This window comes from Gobio gobio (genome assembly GCF_949357685.1).
Source record: "Gobio gobio genome assembly, chromosome: 1".
Lineage (NCBI taxonomy): Eukaryota > Metazoa > Chordata > Actinopteri > Cypriniformes > Gobionidae > Gobio > Gobio gobio.
In genome coordinates this window covers 45,289,367-45,310,505 of record NC_137097.1, presented here as the reverse complement: position 1 = coordinate 45,310,505, position 21,139 = coordinate 45,289,367, and the positions used below count along the sequence as shown (strand labels likewise).

Below are 21,139 nucleotides of genomic sequence, written 5' to 3'. Positions count from 1 at the left end.
TGTTTTTGTACACGATTGTACAAAACGTTGCCTGCTACTTTAATTTGGGCATTATATACAACTCCCTATAAATAAATCTCTGGGGCCTTTCTTGAAAATAAGCAGTTAGGATTTTACGTAGTAGTATGTGTATTACTTCAATTGGTCCAAATAAGCAAAAGCCGGCGACATGCAGCGAATCACAGTGCTGGAATCTTTAAGAGGGCGGGGCATAGAGTTTGTCTCGTGTATGTCTCATTCAGCAAATACACTATCAACTAGAATTCCTATTGCAAGTTAAAGAGGTATTCGATTTAAATGCAAATGTAAAAAGTTTTAAAACAAAACAGTAAACACACTCTTATTTCTCTGAGATTTTTTCTCATTTATGACAGCCAAAACGGAATAACATACATTTACAATATATGGGACAAAAAAGGTTTGGTACTGTACTCAACAAAATAATAACAGTAACAATATGAGAACAATGTCATTAAAACAGCACCCTTAAAGAACAAGGTAACGAGCGAGAACTTTAAAAAAAAAAAAACTGAATGGATGATGCCAAGACACAATCCATGTACAAATATGGGATAATAACAGTGCAGTGTCAGCAAACAATAATTTGCTGGAAGTTTCGTTTCTTACGATGTGCACATATTGAACCTGAATGCAGCAAACTTGCTTGTGTCCTGTGTAAAGTGTTTGTATAACTAGCTTGGTGCTCAAATGAACTGAACAATATGACCACTGTGGTAAAAATAGTAGTCAAGTCTGAAGTGAAATTCAGTAAAACATACAGCACACTAATCAAGTGTGTAGCAAAATAACCCCTTAATGGGGTCCTGTCGGTATTCGTGTCTTACACTGGATGTAAGTGTGAGCGGCCCACAATACATGAACACCCCAGAATAAACGAGCAACAATGGCCAATGCATTCTTTCCCTCATTAAATTACAACTGTAAACACAGTTACTCTGGTTCGGTGCATCTCAAAGAATTCATAAAGAAAATACCCCCGTCATATTTCAATCCAAACTCGAAAGATAAAAAAAAAAAAATATGATGTTTATTTTAGGACCTATTTATTTATTTATATATATTATATGTATTTATTTTTACTCTAGTAACTAAATGTACTTAATTGTCCTAAAGAATATGACACATTGCAAAAAAAAAAAAAAAAAAAACAAGCAAACAAAAAAAGTTCTCTTTTGATTGGAGGTAATGTATGACCGGGACATTTTCTTGACAAGCTTTGTAAGATTCACCCTTTTTCTCTCTCTCTGAGCATTTGTTGGCATTCATTGAACACCTACAGTTCAGAGCTCATCTTAATGTCTAAATGCATACATTTTTAACTACTAAATCGACATGCTAGAGCATATTCAAAACAAACCCAGCCTTCAAAAACCCCTGAAAAGATCAGTTGTCAAGACGAAATGCCACTACAACAAACAGCTGATGAGAGACTCTCTGAACTATTAGTCTCTTTCGTGTTTTCTGTAAATACTGAATTAAGAAACTGATCCACAGCCCTGTATAATCATCATGGAGTGGGTCAGGCTTGAAACACATGTTTGATAGTGTGTCCGATAGACAAACATTTAATAATGACCATTTTCTGTTGTGACAGAGCTAAAAATATATTCTTATACAGATGATGAATAGTCATCAATATAGTTCTGTAGAAATTATAGGAAACATACCAATAGGTAATTGCTATAACGTGAAACAAAATGATCACAAGTGCCAAGTGGAGTGTCCTTTAGGTCAAAAGGTCGTCTGCAAATCCCATTGGAGAGAGTCCACCATAGTTTTAGATGACGAAAAGTTCTCCATTTCGTTCTTCCAACATGATTTCTTAAATCTCTTTGCCGATCACAAATCATTTACCGGGTGGATGGCATGAGCTGTTTCTAGAAAAGTTACTTCTCTTTGAGACGCTTTAATGTCAAAGTCTCTGATAATAGGAACAAAGGCACAACATTCTTTTGTTTTGTTTTCTTTTTGCTGTGAATGCCCTTATTCACAGAGAGGTAGTGGTAGGGTCTGGGAGGGCGCCGCTCAAATAACCACCCACACCATGTCCCGGTGTCTGGCAGGGGGCGGCACTTTGAGCGGAACAGCCAGTGACGGGTGAAACAGACAGGCCGCGGAATAACAGGTCCATTGAAGGGAGGAGAGGCTTGAGGAGACTGACAGGGCAGAAGGCGGAGCCACCGTGAGGCGTGAAATTCACCTTGTTAGGATCAGGGCAGGAAGGCTGAAGAGGCGCATTTCCATGACAGGCGAGGCTGAAAAGAAATGATGTTTTGAGAATGGTTTATATTAGGATCGGTTGATGAAATGATTGATTTAATGCAACGAACTGCAGATTAATTAACAGGGTATCTTCAGGGATTTTAAAATCAAATTTAAGTTGTTTTAAGCCCTGCGCAAATGAAATGAATACCGGGATCTATAGTAACATCCAAACAATACCATGATACTTTACAGTTACAGGTAATAATACAGTTTGACAAAAACAAAAAGTTTTATTAAATGATAAACCTCACATTTCAGCCTTTAAACAATGTTTTAAGAAAAGGGATGAGTCAAATTATAAATCATATTTCAATTTTTGGAAAAAAGCATGTTAGCTTCTTTTTTATCCACTGGCTGAATGAAAATGCAATTTCACTCTTTGACAGGTGGTGGAGCTTATGGGACAGCAGAAATATAGCGGTAACCCTGATAACCCCTGTATATTATGCAGCTGCTTTAGAAATGTGATGAATTTGCAGGTATCATGATATAAAATCAGAAGGTAAACAATGTTGTTAATTCATCAAGAGTAGATCAATAAGCAATCGCTTGGCATAAATGCACGGAACTTTCTTCTTTAAGACGAATACAATCAGGGTTATATTAAAAAATGTCCTGGCTAATCCAAGCTTTATAATGGCAGTGAATGGTAGGCCAAAATTTGAAGGGCAAAAAAGTGCATCCAGCCATAATAAAAGTATTCCACACGGCTCTGGGGGGTTAATAAAATATCTAGCTTCCGGCAGACCGCCTTCCATATTCAATTTACGAAGAAATGTTAACGCCTCTCGCAGTTCAAAACGCTTGCGCTACGTCCAACGTCATCGTCGCACCTGTTACGCTTTTTCCATAAGTTGAATACGGGAGGTGGTCTGGCAGATATTTTTACTTTCTAACATGTTAAATAAGGATTTTTTTCTTACAAAAACCCATCGTTTCACTTCATAAGGCCTTTATTTACCCCCCGGAGCCGTGTGGAGTACTTTTATAATGGATGGATGCACTTTTTTGGGCTTCAAATTTTGGGCTACCATTCACTGCCATTATAAAGCTCGGAAGAGCCAGGACATTTTTTATTACAACTCAGATTGGGGTCATTTTATTTTTTGGGTGAACTACCCCTTTAAGATATTTGTAACTTTTTATGGCCTTAAATTTGATACAATGGAATTTAAAGGATTAGTTCACTTCAAAATGAAAATTTCCTGATATTTTACCCCCCACCACCCTTTCAAGATTTTCATGTCTTTCTTTCTTCAGTCGAAAAGAAATTAAGTTTTTTGAGGAAAATATCAGGACATTTCTAAGTGAACTAATCCTTTAAAGAGCACCTATCATGGAATTTTGAAATTTACCTTTCATGTAGTGTGTAACATAGATCTAAGTGAACAAAAACATTCTGTGATAGCTTGAAATATGACAGTGCACCGTATATATAGTTATTTTCTTTCAAAAGTAAGAGTCGACTCGGAGTCATTTTTAAGAATCGTTAGAAGACCGAAGCTTTTTCTCTGACTAGATGACGTCAACTTGTCAAGTTATTTGAATACGATACGCCCACTTATTGCGCTCCAAGACGCCAGTGAAAACTAGAAAACATCATGGCCACGAGACGCTGTGTTCTGAAGTGCGACTCAAAAGCAAACTTTTTTTCATCTGCCCAAGGATGAGCATTTGAAGACTAAGTGGCTTGAAGACAAACCATACATCGTCGCGATTGAGTGTTTATTATTAGTCGTCAAATGTATGTTTCGCGATCTCAGGAAGCTTTTATTATGGACTTTTATTATGGCACATGGTATCTTCTTCGTCTGTCTGTACCATATATGGATTACATGTGCACAGAGCGCCCTCCGGCTGCCAGTATGAATTGAAAACAACACATAAGAGACTCAATCGCTCATGATTAGGCTATTTCTGCCCATTTTGAGGAAGTATTGAATAAAAAATACTCCTCTGTTTAGAAATTTGACACAGACATATGAGAATCTATCAATATGTCTCCTCATCTGCACACTTTTGAACTAAAAGCCCTGAGGGATGTTGATTTGTCGCGAGTCTTCGTGAGGAGAATAGAGGAGTTTTTTTATGAATGAGATCAGCTGAGGCTCATATTACAATCAAACAGTACCGACGCGGTTTTCATATTCATAACTCCTGACACATATTAACAAATTACTGTCATTATAAGACTTTGATGGGCGTTCCGTTTCCGAGAATATCTGCACAGACTATACCAATCACAACTGACTGGGTCATCTGACCAATCACCGCAGATTAGCGTCACGTAAAGGCGGGGTTTTGAAAAGTGAATCACTAAAGGAATCATTTGAGAATCGCTGTCAAAACAGGTAAAAATAAATGCATATTATAAGAAAACTAAAGTCTTTTTTGTCATTGCATGCATGCAAAACTGTTGTTGGGGACTTCTAAAACAATATTTGGAACATTTTAAATGCCATGATAGGTGCTCTTTAAGACTATCAATATCTGCTGACGAAGAGCCCCTAATTCAAGATAATGTAATTTTAATCATTGTGGCAGACAAGAATATTGATTAGACTATTAGAATATTTATTATTTTCTTAACACTATATTAATGGGTTTAATTGACATGCCTCGTTTGTGTTTTTGAACACATACAGCGGTGTGTGTTTGGGCTGAACTTACATGGCCTCTTCAGACACACGCACTCTCTCGCAGCCCTCTGGAGGTTCTCTCTGGAAGACGTACGTCTTGTTGGGACGAGGAGATGAGGATGGTGGCTCAGACATACATAGAGGAGGAGAGGAAGGTGGACAGAGTGTCCCGCACACAACCATATCTAAACACAACACACATATTACGCAATTAACAATTTTACACAGACTTACTGTCATGTGTTGATAAAATATGAATGACATCCCTAAGAGCAAGTTCAGTTAGTGCTATTTTTTAATTGTTAGTGTACATTCTTGCTGAAAATGGCAAAAATAGGCCTACTGTATATATTGGTAGGGTTGGGAATCGTGAGAAATTTTCCGGTTCCGGTTCCGGTTCCGGTTCCGCCTAACGATTCCGGTTCCGATTCCGGTTCCATTAAAAGTATTAAACAAATAGTGGTAAAGGAAAAAGGCACAATACGCAACTCAAACAATCCATTTTGTGTTTATTACTTGCTCTAAAATTTATTTACAGGTTGGCAATGTCAAAAAAGTCCTGTACTGTACATATATTACAGTTTTAATTAAGCCATTCTTGCAACACATTTTTTTTCAAATGAATTTTGTTTCACCTCTGAAATTGTCTTATTACATTTTATCTCTCTGTCTCTGATTAAAACCAAGTTATAAATTATATTTATTAGTTATATTTATTAATTAGTTATATATTAATTTAATAGTAATTCAGTTATTCAGTGAACTTGTAAATAATAAATTGCAATTCAGCATTACAAAGGTAATTGTGCCTAAACGCTCACCTAAACCATGGTGACTCAACGGTTGACACATATATATATATATATGTCCTTTCACTATAAATCTGGTATAAGCCCTGTGGCACTCTGTGCTGTAGCAAATGTTTTGTCAAATTGCTAGTGCAGCCTTTGCATGTTATTAACTTTTCACGTGTTACATTTTGCTTCATTATCATTCATTCTTTGGAAATGAATCCATACTTGTGACTTTCTCTTCGCCATGCTGGTGGTCAACGAGAAAATATGTGACGCAAAACCGTAAATGTGTAGCGCGAGGGCTTTCAGTGCTGAACTGCGTTTCACTCCTGGAAGCGGCAGGCAACGTAATTAATATTCATGATGAGGTGAGCCAGGGTTGCCAGGTTTTCACAACAAAACCCGCGCAATTGCACAATCGTTTCAACCCGCGGACATGAAACACAGCCCGCGGCAACAGTGGAAAACGGGAAAGCGGGAAAATCACGGAGTTGGCAACACTGGCTGTCACTCGCTATGAAAGGATACGCTTCCAGCGCTTCGCACACACATTGCACCAGAACCGTTTTCGGAACCGAAACTTAGCAATTTCGCGCGGTTCTGGTATTTTTCACAAATCAGTTTCGGTTCTGCATAAGAACCGGTTCTCGGTTCCCAACCCTATATATTGGATATACGTAATATACACTATATTACTACTGGACATGTTGCTCGTTGAATCAGCCAAATTAGAGTGACTGACCGGCATCTGTGATGGTGCAGGGAGAGTGAGAGGGGGACAGCTGGGCAGGAGAAGGGTCACTCTGTGAAGCGCTGCTGTACCTCTGAGCTGGGACGGGGGCTCTGTGACCATCTGGTACATCGAGAATCTAAAAACACACAGTGGTTACAGATGATTTTGAGCTGAAATTGTAGGTCAGAAACGCACATACATACAAACACACACTGACTTTGTGCTGTTCCTTTGCCGTTTCAGACACAAAGACTCCCTCCAGCTCCAGGTTCAGTCCTTCCACACTGCGTCTCAGTCTGGGGGCCAATCGGCTCAGTGGAATGAGAGGCATCGTCTGTACACACACACACACACACAAGCACACACACACATTCACATGACAATCAGAAAGGCCAATAAACCAAAATGTCTACAAGTGACAAAGTCTAAAGAAAATTTGTAGCTTTTAATACGTTTTGGAGTTCAGGGAAAATGTCCTGTCTTATTTCCTCCTAAAATTAAAGGGTTAGTTCACCCAAAAATGAAAATTCTGTCATTAATTACTCACCCTCATGTCGTTCGACACCCGTAAGACCTCCGTTCATATTCGGAACACAAATGAAGATATTTTTGTTGAAAGCTGATGGCTGAGAAAGGCTTCAGATAGGCCTCCATTGGCATTCAGTACATTTACACTAACAAGACCCATAAAAGGCACTTAAAATGTTGTTACAAAGTCCATCTCACCACAGTGGCTCTACAATAATTTTACGATGCGACGACAATAGTTTTCGTGCGCAAAAAAAACAACAACGCCTTTATCCAACTTGTTATTGTCTTCCGTGTGTGCCTCCACGACGCATGCGCGAGAATATGACGTAGCACACTTCAGCCCGATTTTGAGAACTACGCCGAGACCTAAAGCACGATCAATGTAGAATTCAACAGCTTAGATACGCGTGTCCGAGCGCCGGATCTGCATCATATTCTCGCGCATGCGTCGTGGAGGCACACACGGAAGACAATAACAAGTTGGATAAAGGCGTTGTTTTGATTTTTTTTTGCGCACAAAAACTATTGTCGTCACATTGTAAAATTATTGTAGAGTCACTGTGGTGAGAAGGACTTTGTAACAACGTTTTTAGTGCCTTTTATGGCTCTTGGGAGTGTAAATGTACTGAATGCCAATGGAGGCCTATCTGAAGCCTTTCTCAGCCATCAGCTTTCAACAAAAATATCTTCATTTGTGTTCCGAATATGAACGGAGGTCTTACGGGTGTCGAACGACATGAGGGTGAGTAATTAATGACAGAATTTTCATTTTTGGGTGAACTAACCCTTTAAGGATTAAAAATATATACAATTTGCATGAACAAAATGAAAAAGTATTTTATGACTATTAAGATTTTCATGACAATTAAATCACATTTCCACCCCGTTTTCTCATTACTTGGATAAATAAATTAATTAATAAATACAGTCTTGTGAAAAAGAAGGACACCCTTTTGAATTCTATGGTTTTAATTATTCGGAGGACATAAAAAATCATCTGGGCCCGTATTCATAAAGAATCTTAATGCAAAGAGTAGCTCCTAGTGACAAAATTCTAAGAAAATTCTTAGAAATGTGGGCGTTTACTCTTAAAATTAACTAAAAAATCCTAGTAAAGAAAAAAGTAATTCAAAAAGCATCTTAACCCTTAAAAGAGGTCTTAAGGTCAAATTTGTTAAGAGCACGGATGAGGACTTTTAAGAGGCTAAAGAGTTTCTTTAGCCGTGGAGAAAATGGCAGAAAGACGAAGAGGGAGAAGAAATGTGTTGCAGACAATGGATGACAGTGACTTAATAAGACTCTATAGATTAGATCGTGCAGGGATCATGTTTGTTGCATTAAACCTAACTTTCAAACCACAAATTAAATAGACATGACAGCAATTAGTGTAATTGTAAAGAGTGGAACAATATTTATAATTCTAAGCCAATCAAATACCTTATAGGAAATTAACAGCGTGGTAAATAATAAAAGGATTTATATACATATATATAATGTGTGGGTGTGAGTGAGAGTGAGAGAGAACGGTAAAATAGGACAATTTGCGCTTGTAATTTCAAAGTGAAGGCTTCGAATAGACCCTATACTTAAAAGCGCTCCTTTTTTCCCCTTTTTGGACAACCAACCAATCACAGTCTTCAAAAGACTGTGTCATACATAGCAACGAGGTCAGCCCCACCTCTTCACTAAGATAAAAGTTTTTGTATTTTCCTTGCTCAGAGTTGCTCTCAGATCGGTCCCGAATAGCTCTTAAGCTAAGACTCCTACGTAAAAGTTTTAGAGTCTTAGAATCTTTATGAATACGGGCCCTGGTCTTTAGCGGGTCTTAAAATTAGGTAAATACAACCTCAGATGAACAACAACACATGACGTATTACACCGTGTCCTTATTTATTTAACAAAAATAAAGCAACAATGGAGACACCATGGGTGACAAACAAGTACACCCATGGTTTAATTGTTTGTAGAACCACCTTTAGCAGCAATAACTTGAAGTAATCATTTCTGTATGACGTTATCAGTCTCTTACATTGTTGTGGAGGAATCTTGACCACCTCTTCTTTACAATGTCACTTAAGTTCATTGAGGTTTGTGGGCATTTGTTTATGCACAGCTCTCTTAATGTCTAGCCACAGGTGTGTGCATATTCTCACCTCTATTTAAATCTACTACTGTACAAAGACAGCCACTGCTACATAACTAGCTGTGTGTGTGTGTGTGTGTGTGTGTGTGTGTGTGTGTGTGTGTGTGTGTGTGTGTGTGTGTGTGTGTGTGTGTGTCATATCGATGGCTGTAGCTCACTGACACCATCTAAGAAAAGCTGCTCTGTTTTTAAATCTCTGTTGCTAGTGAGATGTGGGCCCATTTGAGAGGCTTAGCTCATAATCACAGCTCATAAACAAGCACAACCCTTATGAACAGAATAACTGTTCTGTTGATGTCACTACTGTAAACAAGCTGTACAAGATACATTCTGAAATCGTTTACCTGTGTACTTCCAGGTGTGTGTGTTTGGCTGTTGTGTATGTTTTGGTGCGTGTGGTCACAGTCCATGGCAGGAGTTGCATGTCTGGAGCGTTTTTGTAAGGATTGTCGAAGTTTAGCAACCTGAAGGAGAGAAACATGATGTATCAGATGTAAACGTGCAAAAGAGAGGTGAAACCTAACTGCTATGACCTTTATACTGACCTATAGTAAAGGTTATATTTAATTCTGTTCAAAAGTAGGGGATTCTCTGAGGATATACTTGTAAAAAGCAGCGGAGATACAGCAGAAGTAAAATAAGAGGCTAGAATTACAATTTTAATTGTAACGGTTTATAATTGGATTGTTAGTGCTTGTTATTTTGTCTATTCAAAGATCATTACAATTTCTCAGTCATTATTATCAGACCACCTCTGAAGCAGTCCGTTGATGGCGTTCAAATAGTTCCTTTCCAAATAGTTATTTTTCTCATTAATATTGAATTTAATGGGTTCACTATATGGGTGATATGACCAAAATCTTCAAACATGAATTTAAATATTTTTATATAACATTACCGATCAAAAGTTTGGAGTCAGTAAAATGTTTTCTGAAAGAAATTAATACTTTTATTCTAAGACGCATTCAATTGATCAAAAGTGACAGCAAAAGATATTTATGAAAAAAGTTATTTGTTCATAATATACATTATTCCAAAGCAGCTTTACAGAAAATCATGTTAGTGTTTATAATACCTTAATATCTCAAAAGAGTTCTAATAAAAGCTCATTATTTTAAAGGAACACGCCGACTTTTTGGGACTTTAGCTTATTCACCGTATCCCCCAGAGGTAGATAAGTCCATACATACCATTCTCATCTCTATGCATACCATAACTCTGTCTGACGCACCCACCGCTAACTTAGCTTAGCACAAAGACTGGAGGTAAACGGCTCCAGCTAGCCTACTGCTCAATAAGTGACAAAATAACGCCAACATTTTACTATTTACATGTTGTGATGTGTATAGTTACATCGTGTACTAAGACCGACGGAAAATTAAAAGATGCGATTTTCTAGACCGATATGGCTAGGAACTATACTCTCATTTCCTGTGTAATGATCAAGGAACTTTGCTGCCGTACCATGGGTTCAGTGGTGCAATGATATTATGCAGCACCTGATAATAGTCCCTAGCACGCTCTCTGTGCAAGCAGGTTGTCACGTTGGCTATGCTGATGGAAGTTAGCTTATTTTCAGGCGCTGCGTAATATCGCGTCACTGCACCCATGGTATGAGAATGGATGAGAATGGTATGTATGGACTTATCTAACTCTGGGGGATACTGTGAATAAGCTAAAGTCCCAAAAAGTCGGCGTGTTCCTTTAATGCTGTTCTTTTGATCATTCTATTCATCAAGGAATCCTGGGGGGGAAATTTTTCAATATTAAGCAGCACAATGGTTTTCATAATTGATAACAATAAGAAAAGGTTCTTGAGCAACAAATCATAGAATGATTTCTGAAGACACTGAAGACTGGAGTAATGATGCTGAAAAGTCAGCTTCACATCACAGTAATAAATTACATTTTAAACATATTAAAATAGAAATCAGTAACTTAAAATTAATAAAAATGCAGCCTTAGTGAGCATAAGAGACTTTCAAAAAACTTTTCAAAAACATTTTACAAGAAAATCTTACCAACCCCAACCTTTTAAACGGTAGTGTGTATATTAGGGCTGAACGATACATCGAATTTTCATCGTCATCGCGATATGAACTCACGCGATGAACACATCGCAACAGACAGCCTGACACGATGAATAAAGGAATACAGTTTATTACATGCGCCAATCTGAGTAACGTAGGCTATACTGGATACTTGGATTACTTCCACATTTAATTGCATTTTATAAGTGTAAGAATGCGGCCATAAAATCCTGCTTACTAAACATATATTATAAAATATTTAGCTAACGTCAAATGGGGCCAACGGCTCTTGCTAGTATAAAACAGCGCATAGGAGAATGTAAAGTCGCACGTCAACTAAGCTGGAGCACCGGCGGTGGTCGGCCAAAATCCTTTTTTTTTTTTTTTGTATGTGAAGCTGTTTCACATGAATATGACATGAGTGAAGCACAAAGCTTTAATTACTAAATAAATAATAGGTTCGCAATTAAATGTTACATCACAGCCATGGAAACATATGGATTCATGCCGAACAAGCTTTGTGTGGTGAGCCAAATTTAAGTTTGCTTGCGTTTTGCTATCTGGTCACACGATTTTCCACGAATTTAACAATAGACTTACTCCATTTTATTCTACTGGACATGGAATCTCTTATTTATTTTCCCAAATCCTCATTTACGTCTCTCTCAGGGGATTAAACGTTTCTTTGTTTGATTAGGCTATATTCGCATCATTTACTGTGGTAAAGTAGAATACGGAGTAGGACAGATACATTTTACTTCAAATTTTACTTTATTTAACACAGTTTGTTCTTGCTATTAGACTTGGTCAAGTTTATGTGTAGGCCTATAGCGTAGGCTATTTCATACACGCCGGAGATTTTTAGTTTCGCTTTCTCTCACAGCGCATAATCAAACAAAGCCTAAGTTCTTGACCCTGCGGAAGATAATTTCGTTCTTCACATTTTACTACAAGTAGCCTATCAGTTGGAACATCAGGAGAAAACATGAAGATAATAGAAAACGATGCTTCTTTCCTGCTCGTGCTACAGGCTGTAGTATGTTGTTTCACTGACGGAAGTAGGCCTAATAAAATAAACACGCATGTTTGAGCCTTATATTTTTTATTTTGAAAATGTAGGCAATTTAATATATATATATAAATATATATATATATATATATATATATATATATATATATATATATATATACCTCAATCTCAATTAAATAGCCTACATTTTCAAAATAAAAATTAATAATATATTTAACGAATATATAATGAATTTATATAGGCCTACTATAGCCTATAATATATAGGCCTATATAAAAAAATATAGGTGTGCGTGCGTGCGTGTGTAGCCGCCACCCCTAACCACCGCGCCACTGCAGTTCCACTGAAGTGTTAGATTTCGTTCTCCCTTCTCTTTCTTTAATATGAAATGCTGTTTGAATTTCCAAGATAGAAACGCTTTATTGCCCTGGCTCTGTTGTTCTGGCTCCATCTCTACCTCCATCTCTACCTCTAGCTCCCGCTGCTCCTCTTCCGACTCCATTGTGACTGATCACGCAAACCGTGCATTTTTTCCGTTTTCATATTGGGGCGTTCTCAGAAATGCCATGAGTTGCCATAATTTATTTAGAGAGTAAATAAACTCATGAAACAGAAGTATCGTTAATGTTATCCATTGATTTCAACAATGTAAATGTAGGCCTATTCTAAATATCAACTATTTAAATTGTAACTGTAAAGGAATACAGTTACTCATAATATGTATTCTGAATACGTAATGCCGGTAAATGTATTCCGTTACTGCCCAACACTGAACACAACCTAACATTCACATTTGAATATTTATCGCAATATTAAACAATGTTATCGCACATTGCAGCTTTTCCTCATATCGTGCAGCCCTAGTGTATATCACAATTTAATTTTAAACTGTTTATATATTATATAATCATGTAATAATGGCAATATATGGATACAAATAGAATGGAACTTCATCTCTTTTAATAATTTTTTTTGTTATTTATACCTTTTTTTTTTTAAATCTTTTTTTTAAAAAGTCATTTGAAATCACTGTACAAGGATTTATTCAAATCATTTTATAGAGACTGGAAGGGGAAATATTTCAGTATATCCCAGCTACCAATCCTTGGAATTAATAGATTTAAACAATTATACTGGCTCCAATAAGAAAAAAGACATAATGAGATTTGAATGCAGGCCAATGAACAGTTCTACTTTCTTTTAGTAAAACTTATTTTTGCCTCTAATAGCAAACAACATTTTCCACCCAACATCAAGTACTTACCTCTCGTAGGTGTTCAGCACTACCCCATGATGCTGAGCGTTTATGGCCACCGCCCCCTCTCCGCCCCCGTGTCTCCTCTATCCAGGAACTGGGAGTCTAAGAAAAGAGAGAAAGCAAATGCTCATTTGACTTTCAAAGTGTCTTTATTTTAAAGTTATTGATTTTCAAATACTCACGCCCACAATGGTCTCTCAGCGAGACATCAAAAAAAGCTCATTCAAGATAATCAAAACTTTCACCCTCCCCTTACTGAATACCAACTATCCCAAACACCCTCAGACTTTGCAGAAAGTAATCCAGACCTTTCCACAGAACACAAGACAGCTTATAACACACCCTCCTTTAACGGAGACAAACACAATGCAAAGCAATTCTTTCATGCACCAGTTCGAGCGAAAGCATCCGTTCCTGCGAGTGGTGTGCACCATTTGCCAAGTGTTGACATGTTTTTCTGTATTCAACAAATGGAACTGAAAGCTGCTTCCACACCTCACTGAGTATATTTGAATACGGGACAGAATATGTGACACACCTGGAACACACACATACGCCCAACACACACAGCTGTGCGGAGACGCGCATGATAGAAACCTCAGACACCGCTGCACCACATTTCATAGATGAGGAAGAAAAAAACAAAGGCGTTTGTACTCAAGTGCACTCATACAGACAGACACGTGCATACCGTCATGATATCCTGCTGAGCAGACTCTGGAAAGAAGAGCCCACCTAGTGTACACTATATCGCCGAACACAGAGCGATTTTTCTCCAAGTGACCCAATCACTTAGCTCCATCTCAGAGCTAATCGTAACCCAAAAAGTGTCTCTGTCCCTCTCTTCCCATCTCTGTCAGAGGTCACGAATATCATGTGCGGTTGGGATGCTAATGTAACAACACGTAGTTGGAGTAAGCCATATTAAAACATGTCATCACCTCTGGCCCCTAAGGTGCGAGATTAGAACTAAGCACGTCCGCTCAGTGGCTGGAGGTTTCACATGGCTGAGCGGGGGCAGGGATGCAAGTCGATTTAAATTTAAATTCAGCCCTTATTCCTTTTTGCCTGGACACCCGCTTGCCCGCCCGCCCGCCCACATCAGGCTGTCGTGGGATTAGGCCTATAAACGGACATTCAGTCCGAGGGTCTGTATGCACAGCACGCTAGATGCTGGCTAAAGTTTCAGAAGTCCCCGTCTGCACTCAAGTGGGCATTCGGATCGGGGGTTGGGCAGAGTCGAGAGTGTCTTAAAGGGATCGTTCACCCAAAAATGAAAATTACCCATGATTTACTCACCCTCAAGCCATCCTAGGTGTATATGACATTCTTCTTTCAGATGAATACAGTCAGGGTTATATTTTAAAAAAAAATGTCCTGGCTCTTCCATATCTTTATAATGACAATAAATGGCAGCCCAAAATGTGAAGCCCAAAAAAGTGCATTCATCCATTATAAAAGGACTCCAGACGGCTCTGTGGGTTTAATAAAGGCCTTCTGAAGAGAATCGAAGGGTTTTTGTGTGGAATTTAAGTAAATTATGAGAATTTTCATTTTTGGGTGAACTATCCCTTTAAAACTGTACAATTGCATGTCCACTAAAAAGTGAGCTGCATTTGTTCGTCAATGAAGAAATGGATGACAAAGTGAATATATGAAAGTAGGCTGTGAATGGGGGTTCTGCCTGTGCATTGTGTGTGTGTGGCAGGGGTTGAGAGGGACGGTCACTATGAAGGTCATGTTAAACAAAACCTTTTTTTGGTTGACCGGTTATCAGTGCAAGCATAGCAGATCACCTGCTGAGAGAGACAGCCAGTCTGGATGCAGCATCTACAAGGAAGCGACGGCCATCCAAACAGACACAGCTCTCAGAAATCAGCAAAGCAATGAGGGTTGTCTGATGCAAAGTGTTAGAAATATCTCTAGTCTTAAAAATAAAAGCACATTTCTAAATCTTTGTAGAGTGGTTGCCAGGGTGTTGCTAAGCAGTTTCTAAAACAAATTACACTTATGAGCCAGTTCTTTTAAAAAAAAAACAGTCCAAAAAGATGAGTTATCGGTCCTAATGAGTCTTCACTGTAAGGTTGCACGATAAATCGCACTTTAATCACAATTATTGCTTCTCACAATTAATTAATCATAATCGTCAAGATATTTGCCCATTGGTTGTTCATTCTGAAAGTGTTTTCACCCCATTTGACATTTGCGGTATCTTGCATTGGTAACAAACCTCTACAAGCTTTCATGCTTCGGTTTGCCAGGTGTCAAGTGTTTAAATAACCTTATCTAAGCTTTTTTCTTAAAAGATACATTTTCTGCCCAGTGTTTTACTTGATCTTCCCAAAGTGGCAGCCATCATGATTGATAATTGTGATTATAAATTGAGCAATATAATCTTTATTATCAGTTTAACCATTATCATGCAGCCCCATTTCACTGCATAATTTACAGAATCAAAAAAGTGACAATTTATTTCATATTTAAGCAAAATACACTAATGTTTAAAAGTTTGGAGTTAAAATAGGTCTCTTATGCTCACCAAAGCTGCATTTATTTGAACAAAAATACAGTAAAAACAGTAATATTGTGAAATATTATTACAATTTAAAATAACTGTTTTCTATTTTAATATGTTTTCTAATGTAATTTATTCCTGTGATGGTAAAGCTGCATTTTCAATCAATGCTGAATAAACATGAATTTCTTTGAAAAAAATCTTTTGATCGTTAGAGTGTGTCCAAATTAATCAGAATCTAATCATTTCAAAATGAATCAAGACTGTGACCAAATAAAATCAAAAAGAACAGCCCCAGCAGAGACACTTTCACCTTTTGTGTTTGACTGAATATGGCCAAAGCCGAGCAGGCATGTTGGAGCAGTGCTCCAGGAAACCATATGGAAACCATTTGGAAAAAAACAATATGGCTGCCGTTCCCAGTTGGGTTTTCCTAAACTCCTTCCATTACCAGCCAAACTCTTTCTCCCCAAAGCCAAGATCCTTTATAAGCAACCGCTTGACTTCAGCTTTCTTACACAAACACACCGTCCTGCAGCCATTTAAGAAATATACTTTGCAAACGACACAAGTGTTAAAACAACTGTGCATAATTCTGTACGTGTATCACATAGGGCAGATCAAACCAATGGTTTGTTTTACTCCTCACTGAGTAGTAAAGACTTTTAATAAAGGCTATTAATATCACAGACTGAAATAAAGGTATGGTCCTCCTAAACCTGAAAATGTATCTGTTCATGTGGGAAAGATCACACTAGAGGTTCTCACCTGTGTGGCCTTGTCATTGACGCAGGTAATGGGCTGACATTCTGGATCCCTGGGCCAGTTGCCCTGCAGGTACGGTCCCACCAAAGTGTCCAAAGACAGGGTGCGTCGTAAGGTTGGCTTCGGCGGGCGGCCCTTCGTCTTGCACTCGGCTACAGAGATAGGACAGGGGACACAGAGTGAGAGAATGAAAACTGTGAGATGCGTTTCTTTTGTATAAATAAAGGTAATTCAACAATTTTTTTTTTTTTTTTAAAAAGAGCACATAACTTGGAATACTGTCTCCAACAACGCAACTTGCTGAGATGGATGCTCAATTTGTAGTGTGAATAATAAGCTCATTTTTTATTCATTTGATTGCACTGACAAAAGGTACACCATTTCAACACAAAACAGAAATAAAATGTTTTTCTTTTTTTGCACTACGGTAATGAGAATCAGGTGAAAACCGGAAAAACTGATTTGCTAAAGCTGTGAATTACCATCATAGCCAAAAAGGAGGAGAATGAGATCAGATAACAGCTGTGCCACAGCTCTGACAATTTAATGTGTTTCTGATGATGTTTGTTTGTGCGTGTAATAATCCTCACACATTTTTCCCATAAGTTGGCTTGTAAATCACACAGACCCATTCCCAGCATGAAAGACTTGTTATAAATAGACGCTGTTGTCGTAACGGATGCTGAACATCCTGGTGCTTGCTTAATCAACACACTGTAGACAAGGTTGCTATTAGGCTCTTGCCCAAAATACTCCAGAGGATCAGATTCACATGTACACGAGATCGCTTTCTTCTGTGCATTGATCATGTCATAGAAACTAATAATGGTACACCTGATCTCCGACCTTGTCAGTTGCTTCCTTAATCCATTCACCTCCTCCCAGCCCCTGGGGTCTTTGCAGTGGGTTCGGGAGACTTTTGATGCTGGAAGTTTCCTCATAGGTGTTAAACAAGGCACAAGTTTATCTAGTACAGAGTGTATTCTGTCACTGGGTTTGAGGGTGTGGTATCAAGCAGGTTGGGTGACTATGTGCAGAAGATTGGGACATTGTAAGGTTAAGTATATGTATGGTTAATCTGATATTGTGCAAGAATATACTGTACGTTAAGTGAATCTCACGAGAATATACTGCATAAATAAAACAAAGCCTCTTTTTTGGCAAATTAAGACTTTTTGCACATTTACACTAATGCAAGTAATTACCGTAATGCAAGAAAGAGTAAATGCAAGACATAAATCAATTAATTGCATCAAAAATAAAAGTTAGCATTTAAAGAATTTATGTGTGTGTGTGCTGTGTATAATTATTATGTATATATAAATACACACACACACACACACACGCATGTATTTATTTAAGAAATATTTATATTTGTTTATAATATAAATATATAAACGGTATATACATTAAAATATTTCTTAAATATACACATGTATACATGATTAATTGATTTCAAAGCACTATATATATGTATATGTATATATGTGTGTGTGTGTGTGTGTGTGTGTGTGTGTGTGTGTGTGTGTATTTTTACTTAAAGAAAACAAGGACCATTAAGATTCTGTGCATTGTGACATTTTCATTACAAAAAAAGGAATACTAATTACCATAATGCATTCGGATGTAATGCATACAATTTTAAATCAACATAAATTAAAGGCAGTCCAAAAAAAAATGTAATCTACCATAATGTATACATACTTCAAATATAATTCAATCGTGTTTTGGTTTTTTGCATTGTGGTAATGAGAATTGAGGTAGCAATGTACTTAATTTGCCAAAAAAAGAAAAAATAGGGTTTAAACTGGACTTGGCAGGTTTCGTGAGATCATCTGTGTTTTCTCAATGAGGCTGCACATGTATGTTTCACAGTCCTGATGAGCACTGCCAATGAGCTGCATAGTTCAAAAACCATACCCTTCTCCTTCAAGCACAGTGGACAGGATATAAAAATACACATACTGGCATATGGACTAAATTTACGGCAAACATGCTAACGCTATGAGAACAACCTCTGGCCACCGCTTGTGCTCCTTTGTGTACCCAAAGCATATGCCATGAGAATGTGCTAAATTCAGTGATGGTTAAAGAAGCTTATAAGCATACGTCCTTTAATAAACAGAATACACATGAACAGACCAAGAAAAAACTAAATCTGCTAACTTTGTCCCCCCTGCATTTTCAGCGTAGATTTTTTGGGGAAAACTGCTGAATTCCGCACAAATGACTTCAAGCTGAGAATACTATGCTCAGTCTCATATTGGTATCTGAAAGAAATGCCAGTGAGTCTAAACATTTAATGAACATACAAGCTGTCGTTCGAGTTCTGTGGAAATCTGTGGCTTTCTGCCTCGTCCTGCGTGGGCTAGCGCACATGACTAAGTGACCAGAGGGATTTGATGTTTACCGCCTTGGTAAATCACAATTAAAAAAAACAAAAGTTATTTTGGTCAATCTGTCTCTTTCTGTAGATTCAGAATGTTGTGTGGAAGACCTACTCCTCTCCACCAGCCTTATGCATTGTGAAGATCTAGTTGCACTCAGACAATTCACACATTGTCCTAAAACTAAAGACAAGACTTTCAAAGTATTCTCACCTAGTTGATGAAATGTGGATGTAAAATACCTGAGACAGTCCGACCGACACCTAAGAAAAAAGTCACACTAAAACCAAAGTTTACTAAAAACATTGGTTTAACAATTGTCGCTGAACTACTTATCCCTGCTCTGTCTCTCTCGATCCACCAAGAGGGCCTGAAAAAGTTTAAAGACACTGCTATATGATACTATAATAAAAAAAATAGTTCTGTATAGTAAAATGCCTGAGCAGCACAAAACAAGGAAACAATCTTGTCCAAATTTGACATCCAGGAGTGTAACCGCAGATCACAGGAATGTGACAGTTGCAATTTGTTTTTCTTGATGCTTTACTGCAGATATTTAAGGTGAAGGAAAAACAGACCTCCTGAGAGCTGGACACACACTGTTTATGTGCTGGACATGCCAAAACAGTGATCAGAGGTGAACAAATATTGCAGGCAAACAATAACATCTAAAATAGTCATCAAAAGCGTCTTGGTACGACAGACCTGCTTTGTTTATTGAAGCCCATGCCATGCTTTGTGACCATCTTGGCCACAAAACATGTAGGGGATAAGATGAGGGGTCGTTCAGTGCACTGAGAAACTTCTTGAACACGGTTGCACTGAAGCCATGAAAGGGCAACTAAACCCCAGGACCTCTGCAGATTATCCATTCACAGTATTATTGTTATCGTTTTTATTATTATTATTATACATACCAAATAAGCAGGGTTGGAGTAGATAGGAGTTGATAGGACACTTGGGCATGTTACTAAATAAACAGGGTGTATTTATAAAGCGTTTTTGAGCGTTTCTTGTGGTTTTTACCTGTTTTGGTGTCTTTGCAGCGCGGTGCTGTTCGGTTCTGCAGCTGAAACGGGACCGTGGCTCGGAGGGGCTGCAGTCCTTGATTACCCACCCGGGCCACTCCACTCCGACACGACATTCCCACAGGCGCTTTTGTGCTTTAAAAAGTCCTTAAAAAGTTCCCGAATCTTGCAAACTCCAGCGTTTACCTAAAGCTGATACTCCAGCAAAGGTTCTCGTCCAACTTAGCCGTCAAAAAAGAACGTTTTTATGGAAATATTTTGATTTAGCACACTCGCTAGCTAACTAGTCAGCTACTTTCTTTTGTGATGATAGTGACGTTTTCTAAACTAATTACTTTAACAAAATACGTTATTTTTCACTGTGGAAAAAACCCATACACTTTTATGCACCGTCCTAAACGGTTTATTCCACTTGGCCTAGTAAACTTATAGTTGAGGAGCAGAACTACATTGTATGGGCTGCTGCCAATTCTTCAGTGCAAAATCTGACAACAGCAGCCAACCTACACGCTCGTGTAGGACTCGGAGCAACTGCACAGCGTCTAAACACATGTTTCCACTCTCATTGGCTGATGACAAATACTACTCACGCCTTATTGGTCGTTGGCAGCATCGATCTATTAGGGGTGGGTGTCAAAGTCGACTCTCCCCGCCCACTTCATTACGATTCATACTTTTCAGAGTTCTACCTCCAGCAGTGAGAGAGTGAGTATGGGGTCTCTGCGGGACAAAAGTGGGTGTTTCTAAATGTGTGGGTGTTTTCAAACTGATGGGTGTTTATAAATCATGCAAGGAAAATGATCCCCTACACCCGAGGCCAAGTAGTGCTCGCTGCAGATTTAAAAAAAGTTACAAATAGGTCCAAAAATCGCCATAGAAATGTGACGCTTGGGAGCACAGACTTAAGTTCTCATTTTAAAGAAGACCCATGGCAGGTTATTGTTGAAGTAAAAACGTTTAAAAAGTGAAACCGAGGTAATGATTTATGAACATTACTTTG

At 38.1% G+C, this 21,139-nt stretch overlaps 1 protein-coding gene across 1 annotated transcript; it reads right to left on the bottom strand.

Moving 5' to 3' along the window:
* Nucleotides 1-1,099: 1,099 nt before the first annotated feature.
* fam117aa (family with sequence similarity 117 member Aa) lies at nucleotides 1,100-20,654 on the bottom strand. Its single transcript, XM_079828429.1, has 8 exons — nucleotides 20,138-20,654; nucleotides 16,728-16,876; nucleotides 13,451-13,546; nucleotides 9,471-9,590; nucleotides 6,670-6,786; nucleotides 6,462-6,588; nucleotides 4,957-5,110; nucleotides 1,100-2,276 (listed from the first exon to the last, which is right to left on the bottom strand). Exons 1-8 carry the CDS (start codon nucleotides 20,253-20,255, stop codon nucleotides 2,009-2,011), a joined length of 1,149 nt encoding a protein of 382 aa, XP_079684555.1. The 5' UTR covers nucleotides 20,256-20,654; the 3' UTR covers nucleotides 1,100-2,008.
* Nucleotides 20,655-21,139: the final 485 nt, after the last annotated feature.